The sequence below is a fragment of the Hyla sarda genome, chromosome 2, assembly GCF_029499605.1.
Source record: "Hyla sarda isolate aHylSar1 chromosome 2, aHylSar1.hap1, whole genome shotgun sequence".
In the NCBI taxonomy this organism is placed as follows: Eukaryota; Metazoa; Chordata; class Amphibia; order Anura; family Hylidae; genus Hyla; species Hyla sarda.
In genome coordinates this window covers 464,163,990-464,183,710 of record NC_079190.1, presented here as the reverse complement: position 1 = coordinate 464,183,710, position 19,721 = coordinate 464,163,990, and the positions used below count along the sequence as shown (strand labels likewise).

Here is a 19,721-nt window from a genome sequence, read left to right as displayed (position 1 = left end):
ATGTATAGTGAAGGAACAAGATTTGGAAAAAAGACTTGGAAACGGCAGGGATGGGAGAGGTTTGAAGAGACATTCCTGCCCTTAGTAGATGGGACTTACAAAATGGCACCAGAGAATACATGGCACCAGAGTATAAATTCATTTTCCTATGTTACAGCAGTACAGACAGATATATAAAAAGGTGCCAGGCGTCTCCTTGCCCTAACAGCAATGCCCTAACAGTGCCAGTGGTTTGGAACACAAATTGCAGATGACAGATTCCAGACTTAAGCTGAGACCATTACTAGAAAGAGATTGAATTATCTAGGTTGACCCACCCCCCCCTCCTTTCCAGGGCTTGGTTGTGTTCACTACATCTTTCATGAGAATCTGTGAAAAAATTATAGTTTAATCGAATATAGGTTGTTGACTTTACTCAAGGAGCATTCTAAGGCAAGGATTTGCAACATTATGGCAATTTTTGGAGAGTTCTTACCAAAGGCTGGTAGATGAATGATTGGAAAAGTTTTTCCTTCTATAGTTATGTCTTATTGACCCCTCACAGGGCATATGATGACACATCTGAATGGCATGATTGAAAAAAAAATGCACATACCACTTAAGACATGACATGATCCTATTATTGTTTCACTCGGCCATTAAAAATTGGGCACTGTGAATTTAGGCAATACAGGGGAATGGTTCTTCAGGACATGGCACAGGTTATAATAGGTAGATATGGGCCTTAAAATGCATCTGCCTTTCAATTAAATTATTGTCTTAATTTGGCAAAATGTTTACATGAATTTGGAACAAGCTAGATTTTTTACAATTTTTGGAACAGCTTATATCAAAACTGACACCAAATTCACTCATATTCATTACCTTTATGTCAAAAACTTTTAACATGAATCTATTATCTGAGTTATTACTGGTCTCTCTTTACTTCTTATTTGTAATAATAACAAAGGGTGTAGTTACATTTTAGTTGAATTTTTATCTGAAATGTTTGGAATTTTTTAGTTTTGGATCTTTAAGGGTCATTTAAAAGAGACAAGTATTTTTTTCTCACAAGTATGCAGCTTTTCCTTCTTCTAATTCTTTACTTTTTCCACTGGAGCCACTTTTCTTCCCACAGATCCGTCTGGTTATGCACATAAGCAATCCGCACTGTCTCATGAAGAAACAGCTAACATCTGTCACCACGAGAATCAAGAGAAGGGCAGCTACAGCCAATCCGATGACTGCTCCAATGCTAAGGCCATTGAAAAGGGTGTCTGAAGAAAAAAGAAAATTTCTCAGATTAGATTCTACTTATTCAAAGGCATGTTGTCATTTTTATAAACTTATTCATGTTTGTAGATACAATAACATTTGAACATATGCATTAACCCCTTAAGGACCCAGGGTTTTTACACTTTCGTTTTTTCTTCCTTACCTTTCAAAAGATCATAATTCTTTCAATTTTGCGCCAAAAAATCCATATGATGGCTTATTTTTTGCACCACCAATTCTACTTTGTAATGACATCAGTCATTTTACAAAAAAATCTACGGTAAAACGGAAAAAAAATAATTGTGCAACAAAATTGAAGAAAAAATGCCATTTTGTAACACCTTATCTTTATTCTGTAGGTCCATATGATTAAAATGATACCCTACTTATATAGGTTTATTTGATTTTGTCGTACTTCTGTAAAAAATCATAACTACATGCAGGAAAATTTATACTTTTAAAATTGTCATCTTCTGACCCTTATAACGTTTTGATTTTTCCGCGTACGGATATTGATCAGACTTTTTGATCGCTTTTTATTCATTTTTTCATGGTATAAAAAGTGACCAAAAATACGCTATTTTGTACTTTGGATTTTTTTTTCCGCGTACGCCATTGACCGTGTGGTTTAATTAACAATATATTTTTATAATTCGGACATTTCCGTACGCGGCGATACCACATTTGTTTACTTTATTTTTTTATTTACACAGTTTTTTATTATGGGAAAAGGGGATGATTCAAACTTCTATAAGGGAAGGGGTTAAATTATCTTTATTAACTTTCTTTTTATTTTATTTTTTTGCAATGTTTTAGCCCCCATCGGGGGTTATAACACTGCACACACTGATCTTTTACATTGATAGTTGTTATCCCATAGGATAAGATTGATCAATGATTCTGCCACTTGACTGCTCATGCCTGGATCTCAGGCACGGAGCAGTCATTCGGGGATCGGACATGCAGGAGGAAGGTTGGGGCCCTTCTTGTGTCCTCCTGGTGTTCGGGGTTCCAAAAAGCCCACTGAGCTAGCCGGGTGTAGTTTACTTTCACTTTAAACACGGCAATCAACTTTAAATGACGTGTCTAAAGGGTTAATAGCGTGCAGCACCGTGATCAGTGCCGCTCGCTATTAGCCATGAGTCCCGGCCATTGTTAGAAGCCTGGCCTAACCTGCTATGACGCAGGGCTATCCCGGGGTCCCGTGTTCCGGAAAGGGAGCAGATTCAGGGCGTACAGGTATGGCCTGGGTCCTTAAGTGGTTAAGTTTAATCCAGTATTACATTTTAAAGTACTAGAATCTGAATTTTTAAAGCATGAAGATAGGTGAGAAGTGAGCAGGGTAAGTGGCTGCAAAAACTTTAGACTAGCTTATCAAAAAGTGTAAGGTAAATGTTTACAAATGTATATTTTATTATCACAGGAGTTATCCCAAGATTAGAGTTTATCACTTATTCACAATTGTCTAGTGGAGATCCAACCAATAGGATCTTAAATGATCATTAAAACAGGGTCCCAAGTGCATATGTCTGAAAAAAGTGTTGGTCATGTCTAAAACTGAATGCTTGTCTAGTTGAGTTACATTACAAGAAATGGGGTCTGGTCCAAAAAGATATCCTATGATGGCTAGGGGACGTACAGTATATAACACTTCTCCCTAGAGCTCTAATTCTGTTTGTGGTAATCCCCATTCTACTAAACAGCCCTGCTCTAGACACTTCTAGCCTTGGCACTATGGTGAGCTCTACTTTACATAGACCAACTAAAGCATTTCCTTCGTTAATCTATTTTAAGTAGGGGAGCTATCAGCAGATAGCTCCCCAGACCTCATACAAATGGTTTGAAACCAGCCATTCAGACTGTGCGGGGAACACAGAACACAGAAAAAAATGGACAAGCCTTGCAAAAGAGGGGCCCAAGTCACCTGATCCAGAATGATTTATACACCTCAAATCTCAAAATAATATGTACAGGTCTCAACACTTTTCTCACTAAAAGTAAATGTCGATTCATAAGGAGACCACTATTAATGAAAGTAACCCCAGTATAGCAAAAGTTCAAATGCCACCAAGGAATACTACTGTACATAAAGGTACCAAAATGTACTCTTAGGTTGCTATTCAGCTGCATACAGATGAGTTAAGCTCAGACGATGGAAATAAACAGGCACATATGATACTTCGGTAGCTTAACAATCGTAACCCCTGCTTATCAGTTAAAATAGACCAGTCATATCACATGTCCTCCCAACAGGATGTATGTCACTGGGGGCAGTCAGACTTCCTTAGAGTAAAAATGTATCACCTATTCAGAAGATAGGTGATACATTGTAATCTTGATTTAGCCTATTCAATGCCATATGAAAAAATATAGACAAATGTGAATTATGGAGCAGTCCACTAGAGATGAGAGAATTTTTGAAAATTCGATTCGGCTGATTCGCCAAATTTTCTGAAAACATTTTGGTTCAAATTTATTTGCCGTTAACTGCTATTTAAACAGCTATTTCTGGCCTACGGAGAGCCTCAACAGGAGTGTAGAACACTTTGCCTTGCTGTAACATGCAGAAGGTGTGTTCTGGTTTTGTGAAATAATACTGTTATTCAGTATGACATGCAGATCAGAGGCATCACTATAAGAATCACTGTCACAGGAGACCATATAGTGGCTTAATGACACAGTATGGAGGTGGCGGCAGCAGGAGGAGAACATATAGTGGCTGAATGACACAGCCTGGAGTTAGCGGCAGCATGAGGAGACCACATAGTGGCTGAACGACACAGCCTGGAGTTGGTGGCAGCATATAGTAGTTGAATGACACAGCCTGGAGTTTGCAGCAGCATGAGGAGAAGATATAGTGGCTGAATGACACAGCGTGAAGGTGGCGGCAGCATGAGGAGAAGATATAATGGCTGAATGACACAGCATGGAGGTGGCGGCAGCATGAGGAGACCATATAGTCACTGACTGACACAGCCTGGAGTTGGCAGCAGCATATAGTGGCTGAATGACACAGCCTGGAGTTTGCGGCAGCATGATGAAAACATATAGTGGTTGAATGACACAGCCTGGAGGTGGTGGAAGCATGAGGAGACCATATAGCCTCAATAGGGGTGTAGAATATTTTTCCTTGTCCTAACACGCATAAGGAGTCTACTGTGTTAGTGAAATAATATTGTTAATCAGTATGACATGCAGATGACAGGCATCACTTTTAGAATCACTGACGCAGAGTGTCTGGATGTGGCAGAGAGACTATATGGCATCAACATTGAAGAGAATAAAGAGATATTTTATGTATTTTTTATTTAATTTAATTTGAATTTATTTATATTTTTTGAGTACCCATTCTGATGAGGATCGAGCTGGCGGGCCTCCACCAGGTGAGATTCTCCCTGTTACAGCCCCTGCCTCTCAGTGCCCCCCTGACTGTGAAAGTTTAATTTAATCAGTTATGGTTCATTGTTATCGCTCCAAGCTGTTTCACTGGATTCTTGTGGTAATTCCAAAGGTAATTTATGACGTCGACGACCATAGGGCCTGAATGTGGAGAACATATAGTGGCTGAATGACACAGCGTGGAGGTGGCGGCAGCAAAAGGAGACCATATAGTGCCTGAATGACACAGCGTGGAGTTGGCAGCAGCATATAGTGTCTGAATGACCCAGCCTGGAGTTGGTGGCAGAATGAGGAGAACATATAGTGTTTAAATGACACAGCAAGGAGGTGGCAGCAGCATGAGGAGACCATATAGTGCCTGAATGACACAGTGTGGAGTTGCCGGCAGCATATAGTGGCTGAATGACACCGCCTGGAGTTGGTGGTAGCATGTGGAGAACATATAACAGCTGAATGACACAGAGTGGAGCTTGAAGCAGTATGTTGAGACCATATAGTGCCTGAATGACACAGTGTGGAGGTAGCGGCAGCATGAGGAGACCATATTGTGCCTGAATGCCATAGCGAGGAGTTGCCGGCAGCATATAGTGGCTGAATGACACAGCCTGGAGTTAGCCGCAGCATGAGGAGAACATATAGTGGCTTAATGAAACAACGCGAAGGTGGCAGCAGAATATGGAGACCATATAGTGGCTGAATGACACAGCGTGGATGTAGTGGCAGCATGAGGAGACCACATAGTGCCTGCATGACACATTGTGGAGTTGGCGGCAGCACATAGTGGCTGAATGACACAGCATGGAGGTAGCGGCAGCATAAGGAGACCACATAGTGCCTGCTTGACACATTGTGGAGTTGGCGGTAGCATAAAGTGGCGGAATGACACAGCCTGGAGTTAACGGCAGCATGAGAACATATGGTGGCAGAATGAGACAGCCTGGAGGTGTCAGCAGCAGCATCAGGTGTCCTGAAAGTGACCCAGTGATAGAGTGGTGTGTTGGGTGGCAATAACAGTACCCGGTGACGAAGGTGAGTAAAAAAAGGATAACTTGGCATCAGATGTGTGGCATCAGGCGGGTGGCAGGATCAGAATCATAGCTGAGGCAGGTAGGCAGAAGAAAACGGTCTCTTTTGTAAAAGTGTTAGTGTGCAGAGTAAGTATTGAGGATATTCATTATGTAAAACTTGACTTTTAATATTATGCTTAAGATACAATATATGGACCCAATTATAATTTTTTTTAATCAAACAAAAGAAAAGGCATGCAAAAAACACCATGTGCCACCTAGACCACCAAGTAATGATGTGATGCAAAGACTGCTAAAAGGTGGAAGGAAACAACGTATGGTCCATTGTAACCGGAGGGGGTAAAAACTTCTCCTATAAGGCCCTATTATCGGCCTATTAATTTCCTTATTGAAAAGTGTTACTCACCCTAAAAAGGGTGGCCCCACACAGGAAACTCTCTCTATTTCCACCTGAAAACCATGGTAAATGGCAATGTTTGTAGGGGGAAATAAGTAGAGGATCCTGTGTGGGGCCACCCTTTTAGGGCGAGTAACACTTGCCAAGGAGGGAATGAATAATGCAAGAGTAGGGCCTTACAAGGAAAATGTTTACCCCCACCGGTTACAATGGACCATGAGCTGTTCCCTTCCACCTTTTAGAGGTCTTTGCATCACATCAATACACTGGTGGTGTAGGTGGCACATGGTGTTTCTTGCACACCTTTTCTTTCGTTTAATTTAAAAAAAAAAATTAGAGTACATATATTTTATCCTAAGAAAAGTTACGTTTTATGTAATGTATATCCTTCATCACTGGGTACTATTATTACGAGGAATGTCTGTAACTGGGGAGCAGCACCTTAAACATGTTTTTCACTATCCATATTTGTGAAGTGTTGGTGTGGCACCATGGTCAATCTACTCTGATGCATCAGACATTGGTGGGTGGAAATCCTGGCTGATCCATGCCTGATTCATCTTCACAAAGGTCAGTCTCTCCACATTTTTCGTGGACAGACGAGTTCTCCTCAAGGTTACTATTTCCCCTGCCGCACTAAACACCCACTCTGATGGCTCACTACAGGCCAGGCAGGATAACTTTTCCAGGGCAAACTCTGCTAGTTGCGGTAACAAATCAAGTTTGGCTGCCCAGAAGTCCAGAGGATCTTCAAGGTGTGTTGGCATTGTCATATCAAGGTAAGCCATCACCTGCTGGTTCAGGTCCTGCTCCAGGTCTTCCTGCTGCTAATGAGTTGCTTCACTATGTGGGTGAAGAAAGCTACTCATCAGTGACTGTAGACTCAGGCTGCTGCTGGAGCTTGTACTGCTCCTGCCCCCCCACCCCTCCCCAGCAGCCATGGCAGTGGAAGGTGAGCGCAGAGGGCCCCCCAAGTCAGACCTGCAAGAGGATGGACGATGGGGCAGATCGGCATCGGCCAACCGACTTATTAGAATGTCTCTGTAGTAGGCCAGTTTGTCCTCCCTTTCAGTGGGTGTGAAAAAGGCCCCCATTTTGTGTCGGTAGTGAGGGTTCAATAAGGTGGCGAGACAGAAGTCATCCCACTGCCGAATAATGACATTTCACAACAGGACCTCCCATGCCATGTTCCTCACCACTACTTGCCTGTATAGCAGAGGAAGCGACATATGTCTCCTCCACTTCTTGGCTGGGCAGTAGCTGCTGACTGTCCTCTAGATAATCCACAATAGTGGAGCTGTACCTACAGCATAAGATACTTCTGAGGGGGAGGGAACAGCATAGGACAGAGGCCATGGGAGGACAGGGACTGCTCCTGGGCCATGCCAACTGAGGGTTGTGTCTGAGGAACCCACCGACTGTTGACTGGGGGTGTCAGATGCCACTTTTGATGAACTCGTCCCTACTCTGCTGCAACCTCTGCCTGATGACATTAGGACCCTACCACTCATCTGTGCACATCCTGGCACTTCTCTGCCTTACATACTTAGTGCGTATATGAGGGAAGTACAATACACTTCACTACACTTAAAACAGTATTTTTCTACAACATCAGCATTTGTATACTTTTGCCTGGCCTTTCACAGCCTATAGGCCTCTGAGACTTTAACAGGAACAAAATAGTACACCACTTAGATGTACGTATTTGGTATGCACTTATGAGGGGAAGGAAATGCGCTCCAGTACGCTTAAAAAAGTATTTGTGTACAACACCAGCCAGTGAGTACTTTTGCCTTGCCTTTCCCAGTATCTAGGCCCTTGAGACTTTAACAGGAACAAAATAGTTGTATGTATGTGGTATGCAGTACTTATGAGGGGAAGACAATGTGCTCCAGTAAGCTTAAAAAAGTATTTGTGTACCACACAAGCCAGTGAGTTCTTTTGCCTGGCCTTTCACAGTATCTAGGTGCTTGAGACTTTAACAGGAACAAAATAGTACACCACTTAGATGTACGTATTTGGTATGCACTTATGAGGGGAAGGAAATGCGCTCCAGTACGCTTAAAAAAAGTATTTGTGTACAACACCAGCCAGTGAGTACTTTTGCCTTGCCTTTCCCAGTATCTAGGCCCTTAAAACTTTAACAGGAACAAAATAGTTGTATGTATGTGGTATGCAGTACTTATGAGGGGAAGACAATGTGCTCCAGTAAGCTTAAAAAGGTATTTGTGTACCACACAAGCCAGTGAGTTCTTTTGTCTGGCCTTTCACAGTATCTAGGTGCTTGAGACTTTAACAGGAACAAAATAGTACACCACTTAGATGTACGCATGTGGTATGCACTTATGAGGGGAGGACAATGCATTACAGTACCCTTGAAAAAGTATTTGTGTATAACACCAGCAGTACATACCAGTGATGCAGCATTTAGTCGCTGTGTACTACACCCAAAATTGCACTCTCTCTCAATCTCACTCCCTTCCTTATCAGTGCTTCTAGACAGGATTTGTGCTTGAGCTGAATCGCTGCTGTTCTTTGAAACACACTGCTCTCTATAATAGAATGCTGTAGTGTCTGGGAGGTGAATCGCTTCATAAACAAGAAGAGAAATTAGTGCTCCAGATGTGCCTTAAACATAACCTTTACTGGGTATTAATTAAAATCTATAAATTACACTCTAGATAAAGTGTTTGTAGTGCTAAATAGCAGCTATACACAACTGAAAACCATTTAAGCACCGACTAGAAAGCTTTGCAAGTATATTAAAAGTACTACCAACGCAATTTTACCACCAGTATTGGTGACATCATTAGGGAGGTACAAAAAATGCAGCTTTAAAATAGTTCCACATATATAACAGTAACCAGTAGGACCTGCAAATAAAATGCCACAAAAGCCATACAATTATATCTAGGCAGATATGGACATGGACTGAATAATGAATTGGACCTGTGGGAAAAGAAACCAACAGATACAAATTTCCCAATGGGTCCTGTATCCTAATTCAGGTGCCACATGTACTAGAATCCTCCTGAAAAGAAAATAAAGAAAATTCCAGTCACAGCAATGACCTGTGAAAAGAAGGTCAATACAGAGCTGTACGGTGACAGTTCTACACCACTCACGGTTTTGTAGATTCACAAAAAGACCGAGAGGTACGACCTGCATTAAGCAGGGAGCTGGAGGTTGCCGTCTCACTCGCGGGATCCAGCGAGGAGGTGGCGTCTGACGTCACTACCGTTTAGGACCGCGAGATATGGTGCGCCTGGCCATGCCACTCGCCTGATGCATCAGCGGAGGGGGAGTGTGCGATAGTTTTCGCAGGGACCTGCACAAAATAATGGTCGTGGTATAGAGTGGAGTGTTCATAGGATTTATAGAGCAATATGGCAGGTGAATATGTGCTAAAGATGATCAAACAATGAGTAAACGGTATGATGTTTTCTATCTGATATACAATATATGGTGGTCACTATGGTGTGACTCAGGATAACTAAGCACGAGTGCAGGTAACACCAGGTGTGGGGTTTATATTTATGGAGTATAAAAGCAGAGTTCCAGGAGAGTATATGTGGAGCTTGACAACTGGCCAGTGTGGAATGAGCCCCAAAACTGACAATGTAAAAATGTAATATGTGTGAGATACAAGGTGTGTCACAACATATAGTGTGTCATAACTTGACAAATGCACAAAAGGATAGAATTTAATTTATCATGGAGGGGATAGGGGAGAGGGAGTGGCCTATTAGGGTCTGGGACGCAGGGACAGGAGGCACAATTAGCTGTCACCCTAAAGGGAGAGAGGCTAGTAAAAAGGTGGGGGCTGTAGGCATGGCTCTAAGGGGCACTGATCTCTCCCTATAACTGGGTCCTGATGCCTAGGCGGGGTGGCCATCCTAAAAAGGGCAGTCCCACGTTGGAACCTCCTATATAAGACCTGATGGACCCTATAATAAAGATGACCACTGGATCCCATCGGCTGAATGCCGCCGTCCCTCACTCCCACCTTCCCAGGATTCCTTGCCCCATGTCTTCACATGTGGATCCGTCATTTTAGATGCCCTGGAGTCTGGACCACACTAAATGGAGCTTAATGAAGCAATTTGCGCAAACCAATCACGCCAATAGTCGCATTAGTTGTGAATCAAATTTTTCCTAAAATTCGTAATGAATTTGGAATTTGGATTTGTCACATTCGATTCGCTCATTACTACAGTCCACCATTTAGTTCAGGTGCCTCTAGGGACTGAACCAACACCTCCAGGGTAACTTGTATAATCCAAAGATAAAGCAACACTCCTAGAATTTTAACCACATGGTACTCTGGTTTCCATATTAAGGATCCAGAAAGTTACTTGTAAGACAATAGTGTTGATCGCGAATTCGCGAATATTGCAAATATATTCGCTATATATTCGATATTGCAAATATTTGCTTTTTCCCGTATATACGCATATGTGTCTATTCGCATATGTAAATATTCGCATATTCCTTCTTTTTACTTTTGGGCCAATTAGAATGATGCAAATGCACTTGTCAGAGGTTATCAACAACATCCCTATTAACCAATAGTAAAGTTGCCCACCCACTCACTGTTTTTGTCCTCGAATACGCGAATATGCAAATATATGCATGTGCGAATATAACGAATATGCAAAATTTGCGAATATAGGACGAATATTCGTCTATATATTCACGAAATATCGCAAATTCGAATATGGGCAATGCCGCTCATCACTATAAGACAATAGTTTCACCATAATGGATCTCTAAACAGTACCTAGATACCTGTGACAAGGAACATTTTGTAGTTAAATGTTAAAAATTGCACTTTTGGTCACTCTAGCTTTTAGCTTTTTAGTTGTACAGATCTTGTGGACAATGCTCCAAAGGAATGAAATTGGTTCCAAAAGTTATAAAACAAATGTATTTGTCCTAATTCTTTGTAATTTACTGCCACTGAATCTGTACCTCTTGTGAATCTGAATGTACTGAGCAGCAAGTGTACAATGAATTAGTGATGCTGTAAGTATTGACACCTAATTCTACCACACTATGGGGGAGATTTATCAAAGCCTGTGCAGAGGAAAAATTGCACAGTTGCCCATAGCAACCAATCAGCTTGCTTCTTTCATTTTGAACAAGGTCTCTGCAAATTGAAAGAAGCGATCTGATCGGTTGCTATGGGCAACTGGGCAACTTTTCCTTTGCACTGGTTTTGATAAATCTCCCCCTATCTTTGTTGGATGCTCTGCATCCGGTTCAACCACTATTCACTTTGTAAAATGCATATACATTTTTTCTTCTTCTCAGTACAATGTTTTAATGGCCCCTTAAAGGGATACTCCACTCCTAGACATCTGATCCCCTATCCAAAGCTGCGGGACCCCCGCAATTTCTATGCAGCACCCTTTTAGAACGCTTGGTGCGGGCAGCGGGGATCGTGAGGTCATGGCCATGCCCATCGTGGCATCACACCACACCCCTCAATTCAAGTCGGAGGGGGCGTGGTGGCTGCCATGCCCCCTTACATAGATTTTCATTGAGGGGGCAGGGTGTGACATCACAACTCCCACCGCTCGCTCTAAGCGTTTAGAACAAAATGTGTTAAATGCTGGGGCAGGAGAGTACCCCTATAACATAGGAGGCCAAAGAAACTAAATAGAGGAGCCATTTTGTCCCCAATTCTCTACAATAACCAATGATACACTATATACAGTTACTGGGCACAAGGAGGTAAGTAGCAATAAACTTCTAACACTGAGCAGTATGTAGTGTCCATTGCATCATAGTGTAGGGCACCATGGAAACCATGTAGAGGAGCAGGAATTGTCATTTTATTCTGCACTTCTATTGTAAGCAGCAACTGTTTGGCCCACGGAGGTAACTCCTTACACTCACTAGTCCAGGTGCCCAGCAGGACCAAATCCGTATAAAGCGTATATAGCTGTATCCAAATAGGTCTTGTAACCTAAAACAAATTTGATGGCAGGATTCTGGAGGTTTGCTCATCATCTTAGTACTATTAAATGGACATTTCTTGGATTTTCAAATGTATTTACACATCCCTCACCTGCCACACTTACCTTATATACTCGAGTATAAGCCGAGTTTTTCAGCACAATTTTTCGTGCTGAAAAATCCCCCCTCGGCTTATACTTGAGTGAACTCTCAGCCTGTCAATCCCTTCTCAGTGGTCTTCAAACTGCGGATCTCCAGATGTTGCAAAACTACAACTCCCAGACCCCCCCCCCCCCTCTTTAGTTTTCTACTCGCCTTCCCTCGGTGGGAAGGAAGGGTGAGCTGGTCCGGGCCATTTATGCTGCAGGGACCATCCGATGGGGAGGGTTAGTCGTTCCGGGCTGTCCATTTTCACCGGGAGGCCCTCTTCTCCAAGCTCCGGGCAGCCTGCGCATGAACGTCCCTGTGTGTCATCGTCAAGGCAACGTCACTAGTCCAGGGCAGGCCCGGAGCGCAGAGAAGAGGGCCCCCCCAGTGAAAATGGACAGCCCGGAATGGCTAACCCTCCCACCGGATGGTCCCTGCAACATAGATGGCCCGGACCAGCTCACCCTTCCTTCCCACCGAGGGGAGATGAGTAGAAAACTAAAGGGGGGGTACGAATGATGACGAAGGCCACAGTGATCTTCAACCTGCAGACCTCCAGAAGTTTCAAAACTACAACTCCCAGCATGCCTGGACAGCCCAGGCTGGGAGTTGTAGTTTTGCAACATCTGGAGGTCCGCAGGTTGAAGACCACTGATGAAGGGATTGACAGGAGATGATGATGAAGGGGGGGATAATGATGGGGGTCTGAATGATGACGGGGTTCTGGATGATGACAGGGGGGATGATGTATTTCCCACCCTAGGCCTATAGTCGAGTCAATAACTTTTCCTGGGTTTTTGGGGTGAAATTAGGGGCCTCGGCTTATATTCGGGTCGGCTTATACTCGAGTATATACAGTATAACAATCCTTTGTTTCAGCAAAATATTGTCCACATTGATTTTGACATCAAAGAGATGGAAATGTTTTGGAAACACATTTATTATATGGCTGCAATTCATTTCATCATAATTCATACTATACGATGCAGAAAATGTGACTGCCTCTAAGTCGGACTTTGTCCTATTGTTTAAAAAAAAAAAGAAAATAATATTTCCTATTAGAATTAGCAATATTTTATGCCCTACTGAGCAAATTTCTCATATGACCTCTTTATGAGAGCCTCCTGTCTATCCGTCCAGTCTGCTCGCAGATTTGTTCCGTCAAACACAACCTCAATCCTCTAGGCAAGTGTATATAGGGTGAAAGGGATGACAGCTCTAAGCATGCATCAATATATTGCCAGAAATGCATTTTTTTATACAATCTAGTTTGATCTTTGTATTGGTATAAATCACCTGTCAAGAAAACTTCTGACTGTAGATGTTTTATTCTATTGTCTACACATGAATATGGAGCAGCCATCTTGCCTCAGCTGCTTTTACAACATTTAGATATATTCTGTACAGTAGACATGTGGACAATGGGAACCTGTAGTCTGTTCCTGACTCATTGGGGAAGATTTATCAAAGGATTTAGACTGGTTTTTCCTGTCTAAATTTGTCGCACAGAAAGTAGTAGTCTAAATATGTGCGACTTTTCTGCGACTTTTGCTCTAGAGGATTTTTAGAACATGGTGCATGTAAGTCTATTTTAGACAGAAATGCATTGGAAAATGCATTGGTGCTGAATTTATCAAGTGCAACTTTTGTGCAACAAGTCACATCTGCCCAAAATACGCTGAAATGTCAGACCATGTTGGAGCAGGTCTAAATGCAGTTTATATTAGAAGTAGAGCAGGAAAAAACCCTCAGGTATGGCGCTGCAGACTCTTGTAGACAGATGAGGCGGATGCCAAAGGTAATAGGAAAGTCCTCAGCAGGACATTTTATTTAAAAAAAAACAATAAAATGGACAAGATTACGCGTTTCGGGAGGATCCCTCCCTTCCTCAGATCAGGAAGGGAGGGATCCTCCCGAAACGCTTAATCTTGTCCATTTTATTGTTTTTTAATAAAATGTCCTGCTGAGGACTTTCCTATTACCTTTGGCATCCGCCTCATCTGTCTACAAGAGTCTGCAGCGCCATACCTGAGGGTTTTTTCCTGCTCTACTTCTAATATTGACTCCCAGGATGACTTGTTTCCTCCTGCAACCCATCGGCATAGCAGCGACTCGTACTACAGTACCCAGATTATATCGTGGGTGATATGCTTTTTTGCATAGATCTCAAGGTGAGCGGCCATCTATAAGCCCCGTGGGGTTGCCCCCCCACCCACCACCCGACCTATTGAGGGTAAATACACGAGGCGCCGTCCGTCGGTCCTTTCTTTTCTTTTCTCTACAGATAAATGCAGTTTAAGCTGTAGACCCTGAAGTCTGAGCACAGAATTTATCAAGGGCTGTGAGACCTTTGATAAATTAGGAGCACAATAGACAGGAGACTACCACATACGCTGGTCTATAAGCATACCCAGAATAGACTAGATTAATAAATGTCCCCCATTGACTTGTATAAAAGAACATAGTGGTCATGCTGTGCGACCTGTGCAGAGGTTATTGTGCAGATTTGGAGGGGAAGAACATTTAATCATGTTATCATACAAATGGTAGACCGTATGCAATCCATTTATTGGTGTTACTTTAATTGCATTTCTTTAATGGAAATAAGAAGACTGCTTAGATGTCTACAGAACCGGAAATGTAAGACTAAGGGGCTATCGTGAAAACTGCAAAACTACAGATTTTTTTTTACAGAACTGGGAATAAATGTTCAAAATTAGAAATTTATGTAAACAAAAGTATATCTTGGTCATAGATCAGTTGGGGTATCAGTAATTTGTCTCTCTTGAAAAAAACTAAATGTTTTCTTTATATTTCAGAAGATATTTGACAGGTACCAATAAATGGGTACTCCAGTGGAAAGTATATTCAGTGACCCCCCGACCTACGATGGCCCCGACATACGATCATTTCAACATGCGATGGCCTCTCAGAGGCCATCGCATGTTGAAGGCAGCATCAACATACGATGTTTTTGTATGTCGGCCCATCACATAAATGGCTATCCGGCAGCGCAGACTGCTTCAGCTGCCACCGGATAGCCATTTACGGTGCCCCGTGTGGTCCGCTGACGATCATTTACCTGTCCTCAGGGCTCCAACGCGTCCTCTTCGGGATCCCCTGCATCGTCTGCGCTCTCCATCATCGTCATCACGTCGCTGCGCACGCCGTCCCGTCATCCAATGGGAGTGGCGTGCGTAGCGACGTGATGGCAGTGACGGAGAGCGAAGATGTCGGGGAAGCAGAGGCCTTGCCGGAGCGTCGAGGACACCCTGGGGACGTAGCGACAGCGATGGCGACATCCAGAGCAGCGGTGACGAGTGGTGATGGTCCGGAGCGGCGGGGACATATGAGTATAACCTCCAATACCAGTGGTCTTCAACCTGCAGACCTCCAGATGATGCAAAACTACAACTCCCTGCATACCCGGACAGCCGTTGGCATTGCACGGATCCCTCAACATACGATGGTTTCGACAAACGATGGTCCGTTTGGAACGAATTACCATCTTATGTTGAGGGACCACTGTATTTTTATTTTTTTTCATATTAACTGGCTCCAGAAAATTAAACAGATTTGAAAACTACTTCTATGAAAAAAATCTTAATCCTTCCAGTGCTTATCAGCTGCTGTATAATACAGAGGAAGTTGAGATGGAATTTACTATCTGACCAGAGTGCTCTCTGATGACACCTTTGTCTATGTCAGGAACTGTCCAGAACAGTAGCAAATCCCCATAGAAAACCTCTCCTTCTTCAGACAGTTCCTGACACGGTCAGAGGTGGCAGCAGAGAGCACTGTGGTCAGACTGAAAAGAACTACTCAACTTCCTCTGGAGCATACAGCATTTGATAAGAACTAAAAGGCTTAAGATTTTTATATAGAATAGATTTACAAATCTGTAACTTTCTGAAACCAGTTGATTTGATTTTTTTTCCCACTGGAGTACCCCTTTAAAAGGATTTCCCCACCAATAACAGTCCTCACTTATCTGCTTCATAGGTGATATGTGTCTGGCCAGTGGGTGGGTGTCTGAACAGTTTGACCCCAACCAATCATTAGAATCCCCCGGCTGAATGTGGTCAACTCTATGGACCTGACAAAGATCACTGAATGCTGAAAGAGGGGCAACATGCATATCTGACTGCTGCATCATTCAACCAGGGAAACAATGGACTTCCATTTTTGTGATTGGTGAGTGTCACATTGGTTACATGCCCACTGAACAGTCCCCTGCAGATGTGTTCTTCTTTACCTTTCCTGGTGGCTTCATATAGCCCAAAATGATTACTAGCTTATGAAAAATAAAAAATTTAAATTATAAACATAAAATCTCAATACTGTGTTGGGAGATGGTGTTGTTGTTATGTGACCTGCAGCCTGTTGAGGCTTTTGCTAGCTTGTTGCAATGTTGCAATACATTTGGAAACATGTATCTTAACTAAAAGTAGTTTTTCCATATAAGAAAGTTAGTTAATCCGATCAGTGAGAGCCTCGGTGATCCCCAGAATAAAGTAAAAATGCAGCCCCAAATGAGCAAATCATTGTGCAGTCATTGCTCCATTCATTTTCTATGGGCTGTCCAATTGTTGCTGAACTTTATGCTGTGGTTGGCAACACTCAAAAGGCCCATGGAGGAAGGCTGAGTATCATCAGCTTCAACATTACAATGATGGTTATTCATTTGGCAGGCAATAGTGTAATGGTACACCTCCCTGATGTGGCTGATGTAAGGGAAATATGGCTATCTATAACTTTCTCTGATGATGACAGTGGATTGTTGGAGCTTTAGAAGCCAAACCTGTGGAAATCAATTGAATGGCATACTTGTTTAAAGGAGTACGCTGGTTTACAAAAATGTATCCCCTATCCTTTGGATAGGGGATAACTATCTGATCGTGGAGGGTCCGATTGCCCGCGGTCGGACCCCCAGCGATCGGACACTTATCCCCTATCCTTTGGATGGGGATTATTTTTTAGTAAACTGGAGTACTCCTTTAAAGCTCATTAAAGGTCATGTTGAGATAACATTTTTAACGTTTCAAGCTGTCCTCCAAACCAATGTCGCTGAAAAAAATACAAAAATGAATGAAATATGAAAAAAAATTAATAAAACATACACTGTACATTCTTTGTCCCCAGAACCACTTACAATGGACACACACTGACCCATAACTGCTATATGGTTTCACACACAGGATGGAACATACAATTCGTCCCTTTTATGGAAATCTTGCATGTAGTGTACCGAGCACACAGATTACTGTTAGCAAGCTTGAAATGCGGTGTTCGGTCTCAAAGCGCTACTTAATACTGTATTTTGTTTTCCTGTTGTTATCATTCTAAATTCTCTGCTGGGATCAGCTAGCACCAAGTGGAAAAAGGAAATTATTTTACATTTCTAGTGGATTGTTAAAAACAGCAGAGAAATGTATTCACTCCAGCCCTTAACAATGCAGAATAACAACTTAGGCCCATTTTATACTGTTTGACTTTGGACAATGACAAAGAAAGACTAATACCCCTAAAAAACAAAACAAACAATGATTTATTTTATTAACCCTTGGATATATCATCCAATGGGGAAAAATTAAACAAAAAAATAAATAGGAATTAATGAAGGGAAGAAGATTGTGTGCCAACTTCTCTGTGAAATCTTCTAATTAACTCATTACGGTGCTTTAAAGGGGTACTCCGCCCCTAGACCTCTTATCCCCTATCCAAAGGATAGGGGATAAGATGTCAGATCACCGCGGTCCTGCCGCTGGGGAGCCCCGGGATCCCCGCTGCAGCACTGCGCTATCATTATAGCACAGAGCGAGTTCGCTCTGCACGTAATGACGGGCAATACAGGGGCCAGAGCATCGTTACGTCACGGCTCCGCCCCTCGTGACATCATGGCCCGCCCTTTTCAATACAAGTCTATGGGAGGGGGCGTAGCAGTCATGCCCCCTCCCATAGACTTACATTAAGGGGACGGGCCGTGATGTCACGAGGGGCGGAGCCATGACAACACGCTGCTCCGTGCCCTGTATCGCCCGTCATTACGCACAGAGCAAACTCGCTCTGTGCTGTAATGATATCGCAGTGCTGCAGCAGGGATCCCTGGGGTCCCAGCAGCGGGACCACGGCGATCTGACATCTTATCCCCTATCCTTTGGATAGGGGATAAGATGTCTAGGAGCGGAGTACCCCTTTAAGTCAATGAGCATGCTGACAAGCCTGACACATGAGAAAAAGAATCCCGCTATTGAGCAGATACATACAGTATATATCTGTCTATGTATTTATGCACACATTTGATGCCTGAACATATAGAAGGTGCCACCATCTAGCATACTGTACTTTGCAAACATTCTAGGCTGGTGCAGAAAAAATGCTACAAAGTAAGAATGCTTAAAAAAATAAATGATTATTTGTTATTTCTATTAATTAACAAAATGTAAAATGAATGAAAATCACCCCTTGCCTTCAAAGAAACATCATTTTTTTTAGATTTCTAAAGAAACTAAGGGAGACTATTCCATATATCTTGAAAAACTAATCACAGACCTTATGGTGGTGTAGGCGTATGTCTCTTCATGTAATACCAGATAGACTCAATGAAGTCAAGATCAAGGCTCCGTGGGAGCCATAATATCACTCCTAGGACTCCTTGTTCTTTTTAACACTAAATATGTTTTTTAAAGGGGTTATACACCATAAGTTGATTTTAGTACTTACCTGACAGACAGTATTGGGCATGCTTAGGAAGGATCTGTGCTTGTCTTGGAACTAAATGGCTCTGTTGTGAGTCCACCATGATCCTGCTGCTGCTTTCTTTTTGGGAAATAGCTATTTTCTGTTGGAGTTCCCTCCCTCTAACTATAAGTCCCAGGATCCTTTGTAAGTGGGAGGTCACTTTTGTCCCTCTCACACATCAGACACACAACCCATTGAAGCACACCATAGCTGCCTTCCATGCTGTGTTGTAATCAATAGACCAGTGTTTTCTAACCAGGGTGCCTTCAGCTGTTGCAAAACTAAATTTCCCTGCAGAATGATCTCCCTTTCACCCAGCAGTCGCTCCACCTTTTGAAGCAGACAGGCTCTCGTTTAACACTTGACTAGTGACATAATGTCTTGGACCACACGACAACCTGGGAAAACTTGAGATCAAAGTCATTTTGCATGCTGTGAAAAATAAAAATTGGGGAAAATATCAAATAAGAGTTGCGAGACCACCATCACACACAGGTGCAGACATTATATTATGAACTACGCTAACTTTACATCCCCTGTAGCATAATGTAGCATAGTCAAATAAAATAAAATAAACTGAAATAACCCTTTAAAGAGGTACTCTGGTGGGGGGGGGGGGGGGGAATGTAATCAATGGGTGCCAAAAAGTTAAACAGATTTGTAAATAACTTCTATTTAAAAATTTTAACCCTTCCAGTACTTATCTGATGCTGCTTGTTCCACAGGAAGATGTGTAGTTATTTCCATTCTGACCACAGTGCTCTCTGCTGACAACCATGTCCATGTCAGGAACT

At 42.6% G+C, this 19,721-nt stretch overlaps 1 protein-coding gene across 6 annotated transcripts in view; it reads right to left on the bottom strand.

Annotated features, from left to right (window-relative positions):
• Positions 1-19,721, bottom strand: part of NCAM2 (neural cell adhesion molecule 2) — a 501,839-nt gene that overhangs the window by 42,495 nt on the left and 439,623 nt on the right. For 5 of the 6 annotated variants that reach the window (XM_056559430.1, XM_056559431.1, XM_056559433.1 and 2 more), the window contains one exon: positions 1,052-1,256. In XM_056559430.1, the coding sequence (XP_056415405.1) occupies positions 1,052-1,256 (205 nt within the window). The remainder of the gene's footprint in view (positions 1-1,051; positions 1,257-19,721) is intronic. The other variant, XM_056559434.1, reaches the window with a different exon arrangement.